This window comes from Rissa tridactyla, chromosome 7 (genome assembly GCF_028500815.1).
Source record: "Rissa tridactyla isolate bRisTri1 chromosome 7, bRisTri1.patW.cur.20221130, whole genome shotgun sequence".
NCBI classification, from domain to species: domain Eukaryota; kingdom Metazoa; phylum Chordata; class Aves; order Charadriiformes; family Laridae; genus Rissa; species Rissa tridactyla.
This window is the reverse complement of record NC_071472.1, coordinates 44,983,471-45,001,225: the sequence shown is the minus strand read 5'-3', so window position 1 is coordinate 45,001,225 and position 17,755 is coordinate 44,983,471. Positions and strand designations below refer to the sequence as shown.

The following is a 17,755-nucleotide window of genomic DNA, read 5'->3' as shown; positions in this document are numbered from 1 at the left end:
GCTGACTTCGAGTGGCCTACGCAGCTAAACTCTTTTTCTATGCTCTGCACCCCAAAATGGTGCCATTGCATCCCAGCCGTGCCTGTTGGGAGCAGTCCTGGCACAGCTCCTGCATTTCCCCAAAACGTGCTCAGGCGCTGTCTGGGAAAGAGCTGGTTGGCACAGGCCAAGGACCGTGGGTGTGCTAACAAACAGGCTTGGATGATCACAGGCTGCTGCTTGAGTCCTTAGGTCCACACCTTGGCTCTGTTTCATTTACTAGTATAAACAAAGCTTTTACTGCTGTCTCTGTTAACCATCCTTGAGTGATCCTGAAGACAGGGATGGATATCCTGGGAGTGACGTCTCAGTAAGTCACCTCGCAAAACAAAACCGCAGCAGAGAGTGCTGACGGAAGGACCCCACGGTATTTTGACTTAGCCGAACATGAATATTACCTCTTTGGAAGTCTTCAGTTTAGAGTCTTCGCCATTGTTATCTATGAGATGTCATTAACATAATGCATTTTCTGCGTTTGGTGATAAGTTGCCTCAGGAGAACAAGGGGACCTTGTCTTTGAGAAGTAAACCCATCGCTGCAAACTGGGGTAGGTGCTGGTGAGATACTGTGCACCACCGTTAGAAGCTGTTCAAAGCTTCAAGGCATTTTCTTGGTGTGCTGCCTTACAGCGAATGACATGGACAGGCCCTGTCAGCCCCTGTGGCACAGCAGAGCCCCTCCTAGGGTGGCAGCATGTGAGATACCTTCAAGAGTGCTTCTAATAGCCCTCGCTAAAAACTAAACAGCCCTGGAGTAGTGGGATGAGGCTTGTGCTGGTGTGCTCTAGAATCTACAGTGTTACGTCCCCCGCTTTGCCACCAGGGCAACTTTTTCAGAGGTGTTGACCTACAAATAAGAAGAAAATACTTGGATGTGGTTTGTCAGGAGCTTTATCTATGTCTGTCTTCTTACTCCAGCTCATCTTCAGAGAGGTGCTGCATGAGTGAGGGTGGGACAGGGAGGGGCAAGCACTGGTAGGGTGAAGAGCTGAGGTCCAGTTTATCATCCTGTCTCCAAGGAGGGCCAGGCACCAGGAGTAGCGTCTCAGGGAAGTATAGCAGGAGTTCTGCCCTGGTGCATCTTTGGAGCAGCTGGTACCTTAGATGTTCTACAATGGATGTGCAGGAGAATATATGATTTTTTGCTTCCCAGTCACTTGCTAGGCCTGCCTTCCATGAATTTAATGTGTTCTGGAACCAGTTTATACTTCCCCTTTGCACTATGGCATTGAGTCCACCCTCTGTTATGTTTGCTGTCCAAAAAAGACTACTTGTTGTTCTTAAACTTATGGCAGGACCATTCCAATGCTCATTTGTCTTTGTCTTGGGGAAAAACAAGACTAATCTTCCAAACTCACTTCTCTTATATCATTCATGACCTTTTATGCCTCTTATCCATTCTTGTTGTTCTGCCATGGTGGAGGGTTGTTTCCTACTGAAGTTGTCCCTGTAGCAAAGCTCTCCTGTACCTCTGGTTGCCCTTGCCACCCTCCTCCGGAGGTCTGGGTACCACACTGTCCTTTTTGAGATGGATTAATGAGAAATTTTTGTCATTTTGGAGACGGGTAAGACGTGATGCCATAATATGTTCTGTCTTCTGTTCCAAATAACTACTAGCACATTCTTAAACTTCTTGCTTCTCTTGAGCATGGAGCTGAGGCTTTTTGAGAGCTTCACGGTGACTTCAAAGTCTTCAAGATTTGGCAGCCGGTTTGTACCGAACGGCTCCATGTCAATAGCTGGAGTTACGTTTTGATCATCTCTAAATACTTCTCATTTATTAATACTAAATTTCATACTCTATTTTTATCACCCAGTGTCACGAGATCCTTGACAACTTTTTCCAGACAGCCGCAGACTCTCCTGGATAATTCTGTATCACCAGCGACTTTGTCACCAAATGGCCCATTCCCTTTCCAGGTTGTTTGTGAATGACCTGACTGGTGTGTTCATGTGAAAAATGAACACTTCTTCCTACTTCAGGCCTTCTGCCAGGCGGCAGTGAGCGACAGCCAGGGGAGGGTTCACATTTTAGGGGTTGTTAATAAACACCAGCTCAGGCCTCCACCCAGAAACCAACCGGTCTGATGCCGAGTGAGCTAATCTTTCTAACTGACAAGTGATAAATGAAATGGTTGAACAACTGGTACATACTTTAAGGGAGGGAAAAAAGAAAAGAAAGAAAATGGGAGAACAGAACAGTATTAAAATAAAAAACTGTTACTGTCACGAAGTACAACCATAATTTGAAGTTCTCCTCTCTGTTTTAATCTACAAATATTTACATATGTCTATACATATAGTTTTTTATATTTATATTTTTATTTACAATAATATGTAAAGATATATTATAAAAATAGTTTAGTAGAGCAATGGCTGGAACACCTGGCAGCCTCCCCCTTGCTGCAGAAACTCCCCATTTGTTTCGCTGGCAGTCGAGCTCCGTGGGAGGCACAGCCCTCCATCCTGGAGGAGAATCACAGAATGGTTTGGGTTGGAAGGGACCTTGAAGCCCGCCCAGTGCCACCCCCTGCCCTGGGCAGGGACACCTCCCACCAGCCCAGGTTGCTCCAAGCCCTGTCCAACCTGGCCTTGAACCCCTCCAGGGATGGGGCAGCCACAGCTTCTCTGGGCAACCTGGGCCAGCGGCTCACCACCCTCACAGCAAAGAATTTCTTCCTCACGTCTCATCTAAATCTCCCCTCTTTCAGTGTAAAACTGCCCTCCCCTCGTCCCATGGCTCCCCTCCCTGATCCAGAGTCCCTCCCCAGCTTTCCTGGAGCCCCTTTAGGGACTGGAAGGGGCTGGAAGGTCTCCCTGGAGCCTTCTCTTCTCCAGGCTGAACCCCCCCAGCTCTCTCAGCCTGTCCTCACAGCAGAGGGGCTCCAGCCCCCCCAGCATCTCTGGGGCCTCCTCTGGCCCTGCTCCAACAGCTCCGTGTCCTTCTTAGTTGGGGCCTCTGGAGTTGGACACAGTGATGACCTGGGAGCTGCAGCTGACCCCAGAGCTGCCACCATCCGCTGGCACTGGCGGTTCCTGACGGCCACTCCTGCGACCTGCTCCTCCGCAGTCTCATTTTGCCAGCTGTTCCAGCCCCATTAGCCACTCCTGTGCTGCTCACAGCCATCTTTGTTCCTCACCGCCGTGATGCAAGTGACAGCCATGGCTCTGCTGGTGTTACAAATAATCATTATTTGAAATGCCCTGCCTTGTTTCACCACTTGGGTGCCAGAGTAAATGCTGTAGACGAAGCAGTGAGGAGGTCGCACAGGTGCTGCCTGTAGGTGAAGCCTCCTGGGGTTATTCCTCACCTCTCTGGGGGCTTCATTAGGCTCTTGCTTCCTTTGCAGACACGTGCGCAATGGGGCGGTGATTGCACGCTGCAGCCAACCTGAAATCAGCTGGTGGGGCTGGCGAAATGCTGACGACGAGTATCTTGTGACATCTATTGCCAAAGCCTGTGCCTTGAACCCTGGAGTAAAGGTACCTGGTGGCATGCCGCACAATGGGAGCAGCGACGGCAGCGAGGCCTGCGATGCTGACTTCGGTGAGACAGCTCGCTCCCTTCCCCTCTCTCCTAAACGTGCAAATTATTCAGCGCTTCCTACACCTAAATATTGCTGTGACAACGCAAGGTTTAAACCTGGTCTTCAGATGGATTGGCTGGGCCCTGTCACACCTTGACTGCGGTGTGTGGGACGGGTCTCTGGGCTTGTACGCGGCCGGTGTTGGGTGGCACTGGAGGCCCCTCGTAGGAGGGAGGGAGATGCTGGGAGCTCAGTCCGTGTCTGTCTCTGCAGACTCGTCCCTCACCGCATGTTCAGGTGTGGAGAACGCAGGAACTCCTCAGAAGCTGCTGATTCTAGATGCCAGGTCCTACACTGCGGCTGTGGCCAACAGAGCGAAGGGAGGCGGCTGTGAATGTGAAGGTACAGAGGGCTGAGCACATCCCAGAACGTCTTCGTCTTGGACCTGCTCTGTCAAGTGGGTCCTAGAGTGCAGTTGAGGGGGCGCAGCATTTTGCTACTCAGTTTCTGGGAGCACGTTCCCCTTCTTGCTCTTGTAAAGTCCATTATTCTGATATATTGCTGCTGACCCACAAGGCTTTTGTACAAAAACTGCCTGGAGACCAGAGATGGTGCTGTGAGGGGCTGGCTAAAGTGTGTGGAGGCAGTTGCTGCAGTGGCAGCAGCTCTCTCTGAGTGTTTCTGTCTGTTGTGTTCAGAGTATTACCCAAACTGTGAAGTCGTGTTCATGGGCATGGCCAACATCCACTCCATCCGCAACAGCTTCCAGTACCTGCGTGCGGTCTGCAGCCAGGTGCCAGACCCCAGCAAGTAAGTGACTGTTCTCTTGCTGAGTTTGACGCCACGTCTGTTAATGTCCTGGGGTTTTTTTTTTTCCCTCCTTCTTCCTTTTTCCCATCCCAGGTTTCTACCTCAGAAAACAGGGTTAAGAAAGTGCTCGCGGTGCTCGAATGCTGCTTGTTTTGATGCCTGGTAATCCAGAAGGGTTTGCAGCACTGCCATAGTGTCACTTGCTGTGTGTCCTCTGAGGGTTCCTGACATGTAGCCGTATGTGGGAAAAATTGACGTTAGGCGTTGGATTCTTTGCACTTATTCCCAGGCTGGCTGGCTCCTTTTGAACGTGTTTTAGAAAAGACTGATTTCCATTGAGGACTCAAAAAAGACTTTGGTTAAAATATATTTGGGGGGTGGTTTTGGTTTTGGTTGTGTTTTTGTTTTTTTCACTGGAGAGCTAAGCAACCATTTTCTTGCTTTTTGCGCCCCTCGTAGCTGGCTTTCAGCCCTGGAGAGTACCAAGTGGCTGCAGCACCTCTCTGTCATGCTGAAGGCAGCGGTGCTGGTCTCCAATGCGGTTGACAGAGAAGGGCGCCCGGTGCTGGTTCATTGCTCTGATGGCTGGGACAGGACTCCGCAGATTGTAGCGCTGGCAAAGATTCTTCTGGACCCTTACTACAGGACCATGGAGGTACGAGTTGTGCTGTGCTGCTAGTTCCTGGCTGTTAAAAGGCAGCTTTTGGCTTGGAGTCTCCGGAGAAAGGAGCAGGATCGCATTTGGCAATAAGCATTGTGGCATTTCAGAGCTACTGTTGTGGGTGTCGGGTTTTTCCATGTTCTGTTCTCGCCTGGTTTTGGTGAACTCCTCTGCCCAGCTTGGAGAAGTACTGTGGTAAATAACTTCTTGTGTTTAAGGTTTAGCTGCTTCCCTACTCTTAATTGTGCATCTTCTCCAAGCTGTTTCTTTTCTAGAAATAACAGCTGCTTGTGTTTGGAAACCTCTGACGTTCAGGTAGCTTTGCTCCCAAACCAAGCACCGCTGCACCCTCCTTTCCCTTCAGGAGTCCTGGGTTTGCCTGGCACTGCTGGTGGATGGGGCTTGGCTTGTCCTGCTACGTGCCTATAGCAAAGTGTCTGTAATTAGGTTTGGGTTTTTTTCTCTTATTCACAGGGCTTCCAGGTGCTTGTGGAATCAGATTGGCTGGATTTTGGTCACAAGTTCGGGGATCGCTGTGGTCACCAGGAGAAGGTGGAAGATCAGAATGAGCAGTGCCCAGTTTTTCTCCAGTGGCTGGATGCCGTTCATCAGCTTCTGAAGCAATTTCCTTGCCTCTTCGAATTTAACGAAGCTTTTTTGGTAAGAAATACACATGCAAGCATCTCTTTATCCCTCGCCAGTTGTGAGCAGAGGCAGAAGAAAGGCCGTGATATTTTACAGTGTTGTAGTTGAAAGAAAAAAAAACAACAACTGAATTCTTTAAAAACGGGGAAGTGTCCGGGTAGTGCTTGGGCTCTCTGCTGGCATTCCTGACATTCCTTCGCCGTGTGGGTCCAGCCCTGCCCTTCAGTTGCGGTATTTTGACCTGGTTCTCTGTGTGTGTGTGTGATGCTTTTGCTAGCCTCTGTTTAGCTGCCTGCAATTTCCTCCTCCTCCCAGCGGGTACCGCAGGCCCGGAGTACCGAGCAGATTGCACAGCGATGAAGGGTTTATATTCTCTGGTTTCTTTGCATCACTCCTTCTCCGGGTCCCTTTCTAGCCCAGTGAATTCAGATACCATCAGCAGCACTGTTGTGATTAAAAGCCTGATTGCCATATCTTGGAGCAATATGACTCTGAAGCATTTTAAAAAAATAAATTAGGGAAAAGATAGCTATTAAGCTCTCTCTTATCAAACAATACAGGTTAGGGCCATAGAGGGATGGGTATGGTATCAGTTATGAGTATGGTATTAGTTGGCTGCTGCTTTCACTTTAAGTGATTCCTGTTGCTGTCCCCTGGCTGTCCTGCCCTGTGTGGCAGACAGGACAGCAATCAGGTCACCAGGTGGGTAGGAAGTGCGTGAGCCATCCCAGTGGAGCAGAAGACGTTTCCCCTGTAGACAGGAGACACCGTTTCCCAATGGCCCTGACAGTTGTTCCCCCTCCGATGCTGCAGGTGAAGCTGGTGCAGCACACGTATTCCTGCCTCTACGGGACCTTCCTGGGGAACAGCCCCTGCGAGCGAGAGATGCACAACATCTACAAGCGTACCTGCTCTGTGTGGTCCCTCCTGCGGGCTGGCAATAAGAACTTCCACAATCTTCTCTATATGCCAGGCTCGGAGCAGGTCAGTAGAGCTCCTGGCCCAGCTTTCCAGGCTTTCCGCCTGCCGGGTACCAGGGACTGGGTAGGGAGAGGTTGGAGGGGTTTCCTTTTGCATTCATCTCTCATTGTCAGTGGTTGTTGCAGGTGCTGCACCCAGTGTGCCACGTGCGAGCGCTGCACGTCTGGACAGCAGTGTATCTCCCAGCTTCCTCGCCCCATCCCCTGGGACAGGATGATATGGATATTTACCTGCCCCCTGGATCTCAGAGCCAGGAGTTCAGTGGCAGATGTCTGGACAGGTAAGAACCTAGAATCCCCAATCCTGGGTTGCCTCCTCCCCGCAGGCCTTCTTTCCCTCCTTGCTCATTGTAGTTCCTCTGCTTTACCTGTTGTTCTCATCTTTCCTGTGGAGAGCAAGAGCTCTGTAGTGTTGTCCCAGCCACTTGGAGAAGAACGTGTACGGCTCCCTGCTGCACCTAGAAAGGCAGACTGCGAAGGCCACGCTATAGTGGTGTGCGTTTCAGCTCCTGCTGCTGCACTGCCCCTCCCCACCCACACCATCATCTGTAATTAGGAATATTTCCTGTCTCTCATTTCAGTTTCAACTGAATTGAGGAAAGTTTCAGGAGTTTTTGGTTTGCGATTTGTTTGCTTTTGGGTTCTAGATTACCAAAGACAAGATCTATGGATGACCTGCTCTCAGCCTGCGACTCCAGCAGCCCGCTGACCCGCACCTCTAGTGATCCCAACCTGAATAACCACTGCCAGGACGTCCGGGTGGGGCTGGAAGCCCGGCACGCTGCCGCTGAGGGAGCTGAGCTGCACTTGGGTGAAGGCAGCGCAGTGGCTGCGGGAGAGACACGGCAGGTGGAGGAGCAAGAGGAAAACGCTCCACTGCAAGCCAGCAGCGCTTGTAGCAGCCGTGCTGAGCACGAAGGGCACAGCAGGCAACTGAGCAGCTGGGCTTCTGTGCCAGCAGGCAGTGTCTCTCTGGAGGCAGAAAAGGGAAACGGAACACACATGGAGGAAGTGGATGGTACGTCTCCAGCTCCAAATCCTTCCGGACAGGAAAATGTTGACAAGGTTTCCAGCAGTTCCGGAAAGCAGTTAGAAACCGGTCCCCAGGAACTTCTGAAGGCTACTGGCATGGTGTCCAATGGAGGAGGCTGCCCCAAGAGAAGCACCTGCCAAGACATTCCTAGCCAGGAGGCCCTGGCACCAAGCACCCCTTGTCAGGACATCCCAGGCCCTGCCCCAGGCATCCCCTGCCCAGATGAAGACAGCGGCAAAGGTGATGCTGGAAGGAATGTGCCCTGCGAGGAGCCTGGCCGGCTGGGGAGAGTCCCGCTAGAGCAGTGGCACAAGCCTATTTCCCAGAGCCAAAGCAGCGAGTTCTCCTTCCTGGGGTCCAACTGGGACAGTTTTCAAGGAATGGTGACATCGCTCCCGAATGGGGAGCCTGCGCCCAGACACCTCCTCTCCTACGGCTGCTGCAGCAAGAGGTTGAACAGCAAAGCGCTGCGGGCGCCAGGCCTGTGCCTCAGTGGCCAGTGGGCTGCCAGGGAAGGTGCGAAACCCTCAGCCTGCTCTGGCCACGTCAGCACGCATTTTGCAGGCCCCGTGGGGAAGCCCAGCCGTTCGTGGCTACCCTACCACCTGAAACAAGCGTCTGGTCCCAAGCACGTGCCGCCAAAATGTCCTTCTCCTGTGCCTCCTCTCTACCTGGACGATGACGGGCTCCCCTTCCCCACGGACGTGATTCAGCACCGGCTGCGGCAGATCGAGGCCAGCTACAAGCAGGAGGTGGAGCAGCTGCGCAGGCAGGTGCGGGAGCTGCAGCTGCGCCTGGACATCCGCCACTTCTGCGCCCCTCCGGCCGAGCCGCCCATGGACTACGAGGATGACTTTGTAAGTAACTGCCTCTCACGCCCCGACAGAGTGTATCCTCAGCAAGTTCGCTGATGATACCAAACTGGGAGGGGTGGCTGACACTCCAGAGGGCCGTGCTGCCATCCAGCGTGACCTGGACAGGCTGAAGAGCTGGGCAGAGAAGAACCTAATGAGGTTCAACAAAAGCAAGTGCAAGGTCCTGCACCTGGGGAGGAAGAATGCTAAGCACCAGTATAGGTTAGGGGTGGACCTGCTGGGAAGTAGTTCTGAGGAGAAGCATCTGGGGTCCTGGTAGACAGTAAATTATCCATGAGCCAACAATGTGCCCTTGTTGCCAAAAAGGCCAATGGAATCCTGGGCTGCATAGGGAAGAGTGTGGCCAATAGGTCGAAGGAGATCATTCTCCCCGTCTACTCTGCACTGGTGAGGCCACAACTGGAATACTGCGTCCAGTTTTGGGCTCCCCAGTTCAAGAGGGACAGGGAACTGCTGGAGCGGGTCCAGCGTAGGGCAACTAAGATGACTGAGGGACTGGAGCATCTCCCTTATGAGGAAAGGCTGAGAGAGCTGGGACTCTTTAGCCTGGAGAAGAGAAGGCTGAGGGGAGACCTTATTATGGCATACAAGTATCTAAAGGGTGGGTTGAAGGAGGATGGTGCCAGGCTCTTTTCAATGGTTCCCAGTGACAGGACGAGGGGCGATGAGCACAAGTTAGAACATAGGAAGTTCCGATCAAATACACGGAAAATCTTCTTTACAGTGAGGGTGACAGAGGACTGGAACAGGCTGCCCAGGGAGGTTGTGGAGTCCCCTTCTCTGGAGATTTTCAAGGCTCGCCTGGATGCAGTCCTGAGTGATGTGCTCTAGGCAGTCCTGCTTTAGCAGGGGAGTTGGACTAGATGATCTCTAGAGGTCTCTTCCAACTCTGAAGATTCTGTGATTCTGTGACTCTGGCGGTGCGGTGGTCCCTGCGTCCCCCCGACCCACAGCTCTTGCTCTCTTACCTTTGGAGTGGGTGGTTAAGATTGTTCCTGTGTTTCCTCAGCCCTGTCCCCTCCTGTCCACATGCGGTGTCCTCATGCCACCCAAAGGTATCCCTGCTTCTTGAGGGCCAAGCAACGGCTCCTACATGGTCATGAGCGCTTTACCCCCTTGTGTGGGGAGCTGTGGAGCCACCCACATGCCCCTCAGAAGCACCCAGCGTGGCCAGGGCAGGGAATGCCCTTGACCCTGCAATTGAGGCAGATCTGTTGACTTTGTCTCTTTTTGCAGACATGTCTGAAGGAATCGGACGGCAGTGACACTGAGGATTTCTGTTCCGATCATAGTGAAGATTGTTTGTCAGAAGCGAGCTGGGAGCCTGTTGATAAGAAGGAGACTGAGGTACGTGTCCTGTTACAGCAGCTGTAATGCAGCAGGAGAGAATGTTTCTTTGCAGCTAACTTTGGTGGTTATGGCAGCAGAGAGTGGGCTGGAAGCAAGGCAGAAAGCAGCCACCCTAGTCCTTTAACACGTTCTCTGCTGCTGCTGTGCCCGGTAGAAGGGGGACCTGTGGGGTGGGCTTGCTCTGGGCTGGCCTGTGGTGGTCCAAAGCCACATCTCCACCTGCGCTGGTGTCTTGAGACCTGGCCATTGTCGTGTTCAAACTTAAAGCTGATGAGGATTGGTGTCTGCCCTAGGTCACGCGGTGGGTTCCGGACCACATGGCCTCGCATTGTTTTAACTGTGATTGTGAATTCTGGCTGGCCAAACGGAGGCATCACTGCAGGTAAACAATAGTATCGCTGTTCCCCTCTTCTCAGCCTGTTTCTCACCAAATGCCTGTCTGTGATGTTTGTTCCCTCCAGCTCCTAAGGAGAAAGTTTTAGGTCTTTCCTTTATTTGCCAGGCCTCATAAATTCCCTGCAGATTCCCATTCTGACCATGAGCCAGCAATGTGCCCTCGTGGCAGAGAAGGCCAATGGCATCCTGGGGTGCATCAAGAAGAGTGTGGCCAGCAGGTCAAGGGAGGTCATCCTCCCCCTCTGCTCTGTCCTGGGGAGGCCGCATCTGGAGCACTGTGTCCAGTTCTGGGCTCCCCGGTTCAAGAAGGACAGGAAACTGCTGGAGAGGGGACAGCAAAGGGCTACCGAGATGCTGAGGGGACTGGAACACCTCTCTTATGGAGAAAGGCTGAGGGATTTGGGTCTCTTCAGTCTGGAAAAAAGACGACTGAGGGGGGAATCTCATCAACGCTTATAAATACTGAAAGGGTGGGTGTCAGGAGGATGAGGCCAGGCTCTTTTCAGCGGTGCCCAGGGACAGGACAAGAGGTAACGGGCACAAACTTGATCATAGGAAGTTCCACCTAACCATGAGTAGGAACTTCTTTGCTGTGAGGGTGGCAGAGCCCTGGCACAGGCTGCCCAGAGAGGTGGTGGAGTCTCCGTCTCTGGAGACATTCCAAACCCGCCTGGTCGCGTTCCTGTGCCACTTGCTCTGGGTGACCCTGCTCTGGCAGGGGGTTGGACGGGATGATCTCCAGAGGTCCCTTCCAACCCTATGATTCTATGATTCTACATTGTTCTTGTTTCTATTTTTCCAAGGCCTTTGATCCTTAATGCCCATTAGTCCCTTTTCCGTGCCAGGCATCTTGCACTGGAGAGCACAGTGCTTTAAGAATATACTTTAAGGAACATGTTGACGAGCCCTAAGTAAGGCTGGTACTTCGCCCCTGAACTGGACCCTTTGCGCTGGCTGAAGTTTTGCTGCCGTCTTCCCAGCTCTCTGTTTACCGGTTTTCTTGCTCTTTGACAGGAACTGTGGGAACGTGTTTTGCGCTGGTTGCTGCCACCTGAAGTTGCCCATCCCTGATCAGCAGTTGTACGACCCTGTCCTCGTTTGTAACTCCTGTTATGACCACATCCAAGTGTCTCGTGCCAGGGAGCTCATGAGCCAACATCTGAAGAAACCCATTGCCACAGCTTCCAGCTGAATGCCAGACAAGGGACCTGTTGAAGCCCAGCCTTTTCTCTCGTGGGTTTGAAGGGTGACTCTGCCTCCACTGTAATTGTGAAGGCCGTTGGTGCAACACTTGAACACCAAGCTTGAATGCGCTGTCTTCAGCAGTCTTACTGTCAGTCCGGAGCAGAGGAGCTCAGATTAGAGTATGGTGTGTGTGTCCCCGCTCTGGTACTGGTGGGCCCGTACATTTAGTCTGACGACCTAGGGCTAAAGAGGGGATTGCGACCTCTTTCTTTTGTGGGCTGGAAAGCAATGTTTTCACAGATATTGCCTGTGCAAAGTACCCCCAAAGCAATAGAAAGGCATGTTTAGAACCATCTCCCCCTACCAAGGCAGGCTGCTGTACGAGACGGAAGCGGGCAGACTCCGGGTGGTGCCGTGTGCTTTGGAAGGGCCTCAGCCTGGAGCAGTTCTGTAGATTCTCTTTCCATGAGTGTGATTTGCGATCAGCTTGGTGAACAAGACTCATTAGCCATCACTAATTGATTTCTTTTTTTTTTTTTTTCTCTTGAGCGTTGAAGAGAAGTTCATTCGGGCTGAAAACGGGCCAAGCAGCTTTTGCCCGTTTTCACACTCCGCTAGAATTGGTGAACGCACTTGACTCTGCCCCTGCCCACCCCCGTACTGCAGGGCCAGGGGAGATCTGCTTTTTCACTTCTGCTCTGCCCGTCTGCTTTGTCTGCGGTAGTGTCACGGCCTGGTGCTAGCACAGGAGTGGCACCCTGATCCTCTCCTGGCATGGAAACAGAACTCGCTGTCCTGTGTTGCTCCTCCTCCCCTTTTCCGCCCTCAGCTCTCCACTTCCTACTGCTCTTTATTATCCTGAAAACTTGATACCTTGAGGGTATAGGCCATAACGTGTTGTTTTACCTCCTGGAATGTGCTGTCTGGTGTATGTGAGGGTTTCAGTCCAAATGCTGCTATATATTTCTGTGCACTTAATGTAACCCGAAGAAGGGAGAATGAAGCATCGATACCAAAATGGGGGTGGGGAAGGACACTGGCTGACAGAGACACTATGGTCTGTGCTTTTCACTTTAGGATGTATAACCAAGCTACAGCGATAAACACGGCACGTTCAGTGGTGGAAACAATCTCTCTGACTCGCCCCAGCGCTACCTAAAATGCCTCTCGAATTTGACTTCTTTTTTTGTCTCCTGTGCAGCGGTCAAAGTTCAGAGTTGCCAACTTGTAATTGCCTCTTTAAACTAGAGAGCAGGAATCCCAACTCATTCTAAGGAAAAGGAACTGGGTTTAGAAAGAAAGAAAGGTTTAGAAAGAAAGTGGGCTTTGGGTGGGCTTTTAAATCCCTGGATCCCTTGGGGAGTATCCATCCTGCCTCCTTTCTAAGAAATCTGTGGCTATTAATGAGGAAGAAGGGTTTGGAAGTGGGGCATTTCTTTGCAGAAATGCAGGTTTTCTCTCCAGCTAACTGAACACAGCTGGTGTATTCTGCACCTCCTGAGACCTGTGAGGACATTTGGTTTGCTAACAAGGCAAAGTACTTGACACTGTTTGGTCTCCCCAGTTTTTTGCTAACGGTTTGTCATCTCCGTCGGAGGGAACGGAACAATGACCCTTTCCTGCACTGTGGTATGTCAGCCTCTGGTGTTGTGAATCCCAATAGTGCGAGCAAAGCTAGCATCATCGGAAGACCCTGTACTTACTTGGACTCTGCTTCTTTTCCATACTGGGAACAACCAATATGGCTTTGGGAAGAGAAGGCACCTTGCTTCAGATTCTCCCCTGCCTTGTACCTTGCAGTCATTGCCCGACATGGAAGAGTGACCCTTGGGCTGGCAGAAGAAACTGGATCCGCTCCTGTTTTCCACGTGTTGGAGTGACTGCAAGCAATAAGGAAGCCAGAAACTAGGTACTCCTGGCCCTTCCGTTCAGGCCACTAGTTCAAACTGCTTTTAGCTCTTGTGAGTTTCAGCGTCACAATGTGCTGGCCAAAAAAAACTCTAAAATCAGTTCGATAGCATTGTGACAAACAAAATGTGCTGTACAACTCAATACAGTCGAAATAAAATCTCTATATTAGTGCTGCTGTGTTTGGACCCATTCTTTCGTTTGTGGTGAATTCTTGCACGATGTTTCCCAGGCTGCTGTCACTTGCTGCCTTTTCCCTTGATTAAGGAATGTTAGGAATTTAATATCCCTTCTCACAAATAAGAGTCAAGGGGAGGACGCAACTCTGAGGCCCTCTGCTCTCTTCCGAACAAACCTGCAGCTGCCCAGCATTCCAGTCCCTTCCAGCCTCTCCCGCAATGACTCGGTGAGAAATTTTTCTTTTCCAAGAAATTTTTTGGCAGGATTCACTAGCTCTTCACCAACAGGCTTCTACCACTTTTCCCTGGTGGGTTGTGTGTTGTGTTCCCCTGTGCAGGACGGCAGATGGGGACTGTTGTGCCCGGTCGGCTCGGTGCGCCAAGGGCAACGCAGGTCAGTTACAGTTTGTGGTGGAGCTGGAGAGAATCTTCTGGAAAGCCTGTCCACAATTTAAAGCATCCAGGGATCTTGGAATTGAGCCGATCACTGGTAAACTGCTCCCGTGGTTCAGGTCAGTGTTCATGTCAGACAGGTAGTACCTAAACGCTTTGTATTGGAAATGTTCAGAGCGAGATCGCTTGTCGCATTTAGAAATTAACCATTGCTCCTGAAGCAGCCACACGAAAGAAGATCCTCGTTGGAGGCGACGGTGCTGAATATTCATCGTGAACAAATTTTTTACAGAAAGGACGGTCTACTGATTAACTTCCAGGCTCTGGTTTTAACTGTTCCGATGTCATGTTGGCAGGCGGTGGAGGGCGAGCTGCTGGGGCTGTTGGGTGACACTTTGGCTTCCCAGCGCCAGCCGGGTCCGCGCTTCGGCAGCATTTCCCCCACTGCATTCCAAACTGAATAGAGGCCTTTTGCCGAGACACTTGTGACTTGCGATGTCAGGCTGGTCACGCCAGCAAAGCGCGCTTAAAAATCATGATTATTGAGCACAGAACAAAGCATTATCACTTAAAGAATATAAACCCATAATTTGCCAAGACGTTCAGCGTGAGGTAATCTATATGTGTGCTGAAATGTGTCTAAACCTCGCACAAACAGTGAGATCAAAGCCTTCCACTATCAGTGCACTAACTGCCATGAATTCTTAGCAAATTAACAACCGGAACTGCTTATGATGTACCATAATATCTCATCGGCCACTGAACAAAATAAACAGAGATTTAGGTGTAGTGAGAAGCCTGGTCAAGCTTGCAACGGTTGGTATCGTTCAGCTGCTAAGCCATTAATGGTAAAACTGCGGGGGGTGTGAAGGGACATGTCGAGCCTTGAGGGAGAAGGAGAGGGAGAGGAGCGCCGTGTGGCCTTGGGAGCCTGCGAGTCCTGAGCTGGGAAGGGCTCGGAGCAGGAGACGGGGGCGAGGAGCATGCAGGCTTTCGGAGGCGGCCATCGAGGGTGTCCGTCTATTCCATTTTCAGTGTAAGAAAGAAATAGGATATTTCTCTCCACAAAACGTTAGACTTCTGTGAAAGTGAACTCCAGGCATTGCCATTTGTTCGTGGTACGTGGGGCAGCTCTGTGTCTCTCAAGTTAAAACCAATCTGTCAGATTGACCCTGGGTACACTGGGGCCTGCATGCAGCATCTTTTGTTTAAAATCATAATTTAAAAAAAAAATGCAGCAAAGGAGCACCCAACTTCAGCCTCACAAAGTTTAGGCCAGTCATGCAACTCGACTCTCCCATGCAAGCGTAGTTTGTCCTGACGCGTTTGCAGGCAATTCTTACTGAAGGCCCAGTCCCTTCTACGTCCCCGTGCCCCCTCTGCGCTGAGAAGCCGGGTGCTGCCTGGCCCCACTGGAGAAGAGCGGAGTGCTCGAGAGAGGAGACAGCAGCGTCAGGGTAAGCACTGGGAGGGGGATTTGCAAGCGCTGTGCTCCTGGGACAAAGTATTCACCATTGCCATGCCACTGCTCTTTGTGGCTATAGGTTGTAAAGCGCTCACTGTCACCTGCTAACGAAGCAGTCCCGTTCAAGAACAAGCTAGGAAATTTGAGATAGTAGCAAAGAACAATGTCTCCTCACTCATAGTCAGAAAAAGATGCAGATTTCTTTTCGTGCAGATTTGCAGAAAGACAAAAAGTGAAGCCACGCATGTGGCTTAACAGGTCCAGGGTGTGCACTGTGCGGAGCGTCTTCCTTTCAAATGCAGGGTAAGTAAAGTATTCCCTAAAACAGGTGACTCCAGTGGTATTGAAAGACGGGAGGCGTGCAGCGTCACCGACTTGTAACAGGTGAGCGTTTGAAGAGGAACAACTGTAATAGAGACAGCAGAGGCAGCAGCGGTGCTGCCGGACCCACGGCTGGGTGTGAAGGAAACCCGGGCCGCGGGGAGGAGAGAACCCATGCCGCCGGGCGGGTTGTGCTCCTCACCTTGCTTCGGAGCCAGAGCATCGCAGTTTGGGGAAGAAAGAGTGAATGCTGTAGGTCAGTGTGGGGCGGGCAGGGTGAGCGAAGGCTGGAGGGGGAGAGGGAAGCATGAGAAGAGAGGCAGAGGGAACAGCATCAAGGCTGGTTGAAAGGGCTGGGCACTTTTTCAGCTGACAGCGTTACCTGTCAAGCCTGTGTAGTCCAACAGCTTTCAACTGAGCTACACCATTTCTTGCCAAAAAGCATTTCAGTATTATTGTTGCGTTCCAAGCGAGAGGAAACTTCCCGTGTTCCCCAGAACACGTTGTTCCAGAGAGCCCCTGCATGAAGTCCAAAGCACGAAGGGTTCGGAGGCTGATCTGCCAGGAGAGCTGAAGGGACCGTTACCTCGCTTCTCATCGTTAGCCTGGCGTGGCGTGGCAAGTGCCCTCCCTGCCAGGGCTACAAAGCCGTTCCCTTGGGCTGTACCTCCTGCTGTAAGACCCAGCATGAGCAGCGAGGCGCAAAGAGGTGCGAGCCGTGGCTTTGCTGGGAGCGAGCCACGCTCTGGATGCTCATGGAAAACATCGTTCTGTCTTTAAAAAGTCCTCTGTTTCACAGCTTCAAAGTACCGAAGGAAAGGCTTATAAAGGGACCCGTGTTTCGGGGCTTTAGTTTAAGGGATTCGGTCTGTACATGTTGCTGGCTCTGACCCGAGTTACGGGTGATAACAAAAAACCTCACCTGTCCCGCCATCAGGTAGTCGCAGTTGTCTTGCGCTCCTGCTGCACGGGGAGAGAGGGAAGAAGCCTTAAATCCTTTAATTGAAGTAACGCAAAAGGCAATCTCGGGAATACTGAGAAAATGTTTTTTTAGGGAAGTGGACTTTTTTCTTGATTTTTCAGGTTTGCATTCTGTATGCTTTACTGAAGTTTTGGCTGTTTACACTGAGCAGCCATCCCATAATTCTTAAGAGAATAAATATTTCCTCTTAAGAGGAAATAAAAATGCAAAGCCTCTTGGGAAGATGGCAGCATGAGTTCACTGGAATTGTAGGCCATTAATTCCTTGGGAAACGCAACATCCTTCTGTGGTGCAGGATTTTAGCTTTGATAACAACTCCGGCAAAATTTCTCCTCCTTCCTGCTGTTGGTACTGACTCAGAATAATGATAAATGTGCTAAATCTGCCCAAGACAGGCAGCGACTGAGAAATAATCAGCCAGTCTGCTGAAAAAGAGGCAAAAGTAAAATCTTCTAATCTCTCCTTATCATCGTTTTTCCTTGTCCCGTTTCCTGTTTTACCTGTCTGCTTTAATTTGAAGTGGGGAACTCTGTTAGCAACCCCACCCCAAATATTTAAGCTAGTCCGTCTAACATCTTTTTCCTCACCTCAGCTATGCGGAAAAGCAGAGTGATTTTGCTGTCAGTTTACAAATAGGAACAGTTTCCTGTCGGTTTATTCAGTTTTGTCCCCTTATCTGAAACTTACTGCGCTTTCACTTGCCATGCTGCTTTGGGGCTGTGCTGTAAACCAAAGCAATAGGAATGATTTCCGTGAAAGAAGGGGTTTGGTTTTGTACCTTCTTGCTAAGAAATCTTACGCCAACTCTAAGATAATGTATTTAAGGCCAGGAAATACACAGGTGCTCAGTCTTCTCACCGCTTTCTTGCTCTGAGGGCAGCCAAGAGAGAGGAATGTCATTTTCTTCTTCTGTCACTGCTGGTGACCCCTGGATAGGATGCAAGCGGAGAGAGAGAGATTACCACGCTCCTCCTTTCCCAGCTCCAACTCTTCCCCTTTTGGTTCGT

The 17,755-nt window shown here is 51.0% G+C and overlaps 1 protein-coding gene across 10 annotated transcripts in view; it reads left to right on the top strand.

The window, feature by feature from the left end:
- MTMR4 (myotubularin related protein 4) overlaps nucleotides 1–13,691 on the top strand; it is a 60,529-nt gene extending 46,838 nt beyond the window's left edge. For 8 of the 10 annotated variants that reach the window (XM_054208884.1, XM_054208886.1, XM_054208888.1 and 5 more), the window contains exons 9-19: nucleotides 3,389–3,585; nucleotides 3,839–3,967; nucleotides 4,264–4,375; nucleotides 4,835–5,030; nucleotides 5,511–5,696; nucleotides 6,495–6,665; nucleotides 6,788–6,942; nucleotides 7,309–8,551; nucleotides 9,806–9,916; nucleotides 10,213–10,301; nucleotides 11,330–13,688. In XM_054208884.1, the coding sequence (XP_054064859.1) occupies nucleotides 3,389–3,585; nucleotides 3,839–3,967; nucleotides 4,264–4,375; nucleotides 4,835–5,030; nucleotides 5,511–5,696; nucleotides 6,495–6,665; nucleotides 6,788–6,942; nucleotides 7,309–8,551; nucleotides 9,806–9,916; nucleotides 10,213–10,301; nucleotides 11,330–11,507 (2,767 nt within the window). In that variant the 3' untranslated portion in view covers nucleotides 11,508–13,688. Of the gene's footprint in view, nucleotides 1–3,388; nucleotides 3,586–3,838; nucleotides 3,968–4,263; nucleotides 4,376–4,834; nucleotides 5,031–5,510; nucleotides 5,697–6,494; nucleotides 6,666–6,787; nucleotides 6,943–7,308; nucleotides 8,552–9,805; nucleotides 9,917–10,212; nucleotides 10,302–11,329 lie in introns of all 10 variants that reach the window. The other 2 variants (XM_054208881.1, XM_054208891.1) reach the window with 2 other exon arrangements.
- Nucleotides 13,692–17,755: the final 4,064 nt, after the last annotated feature.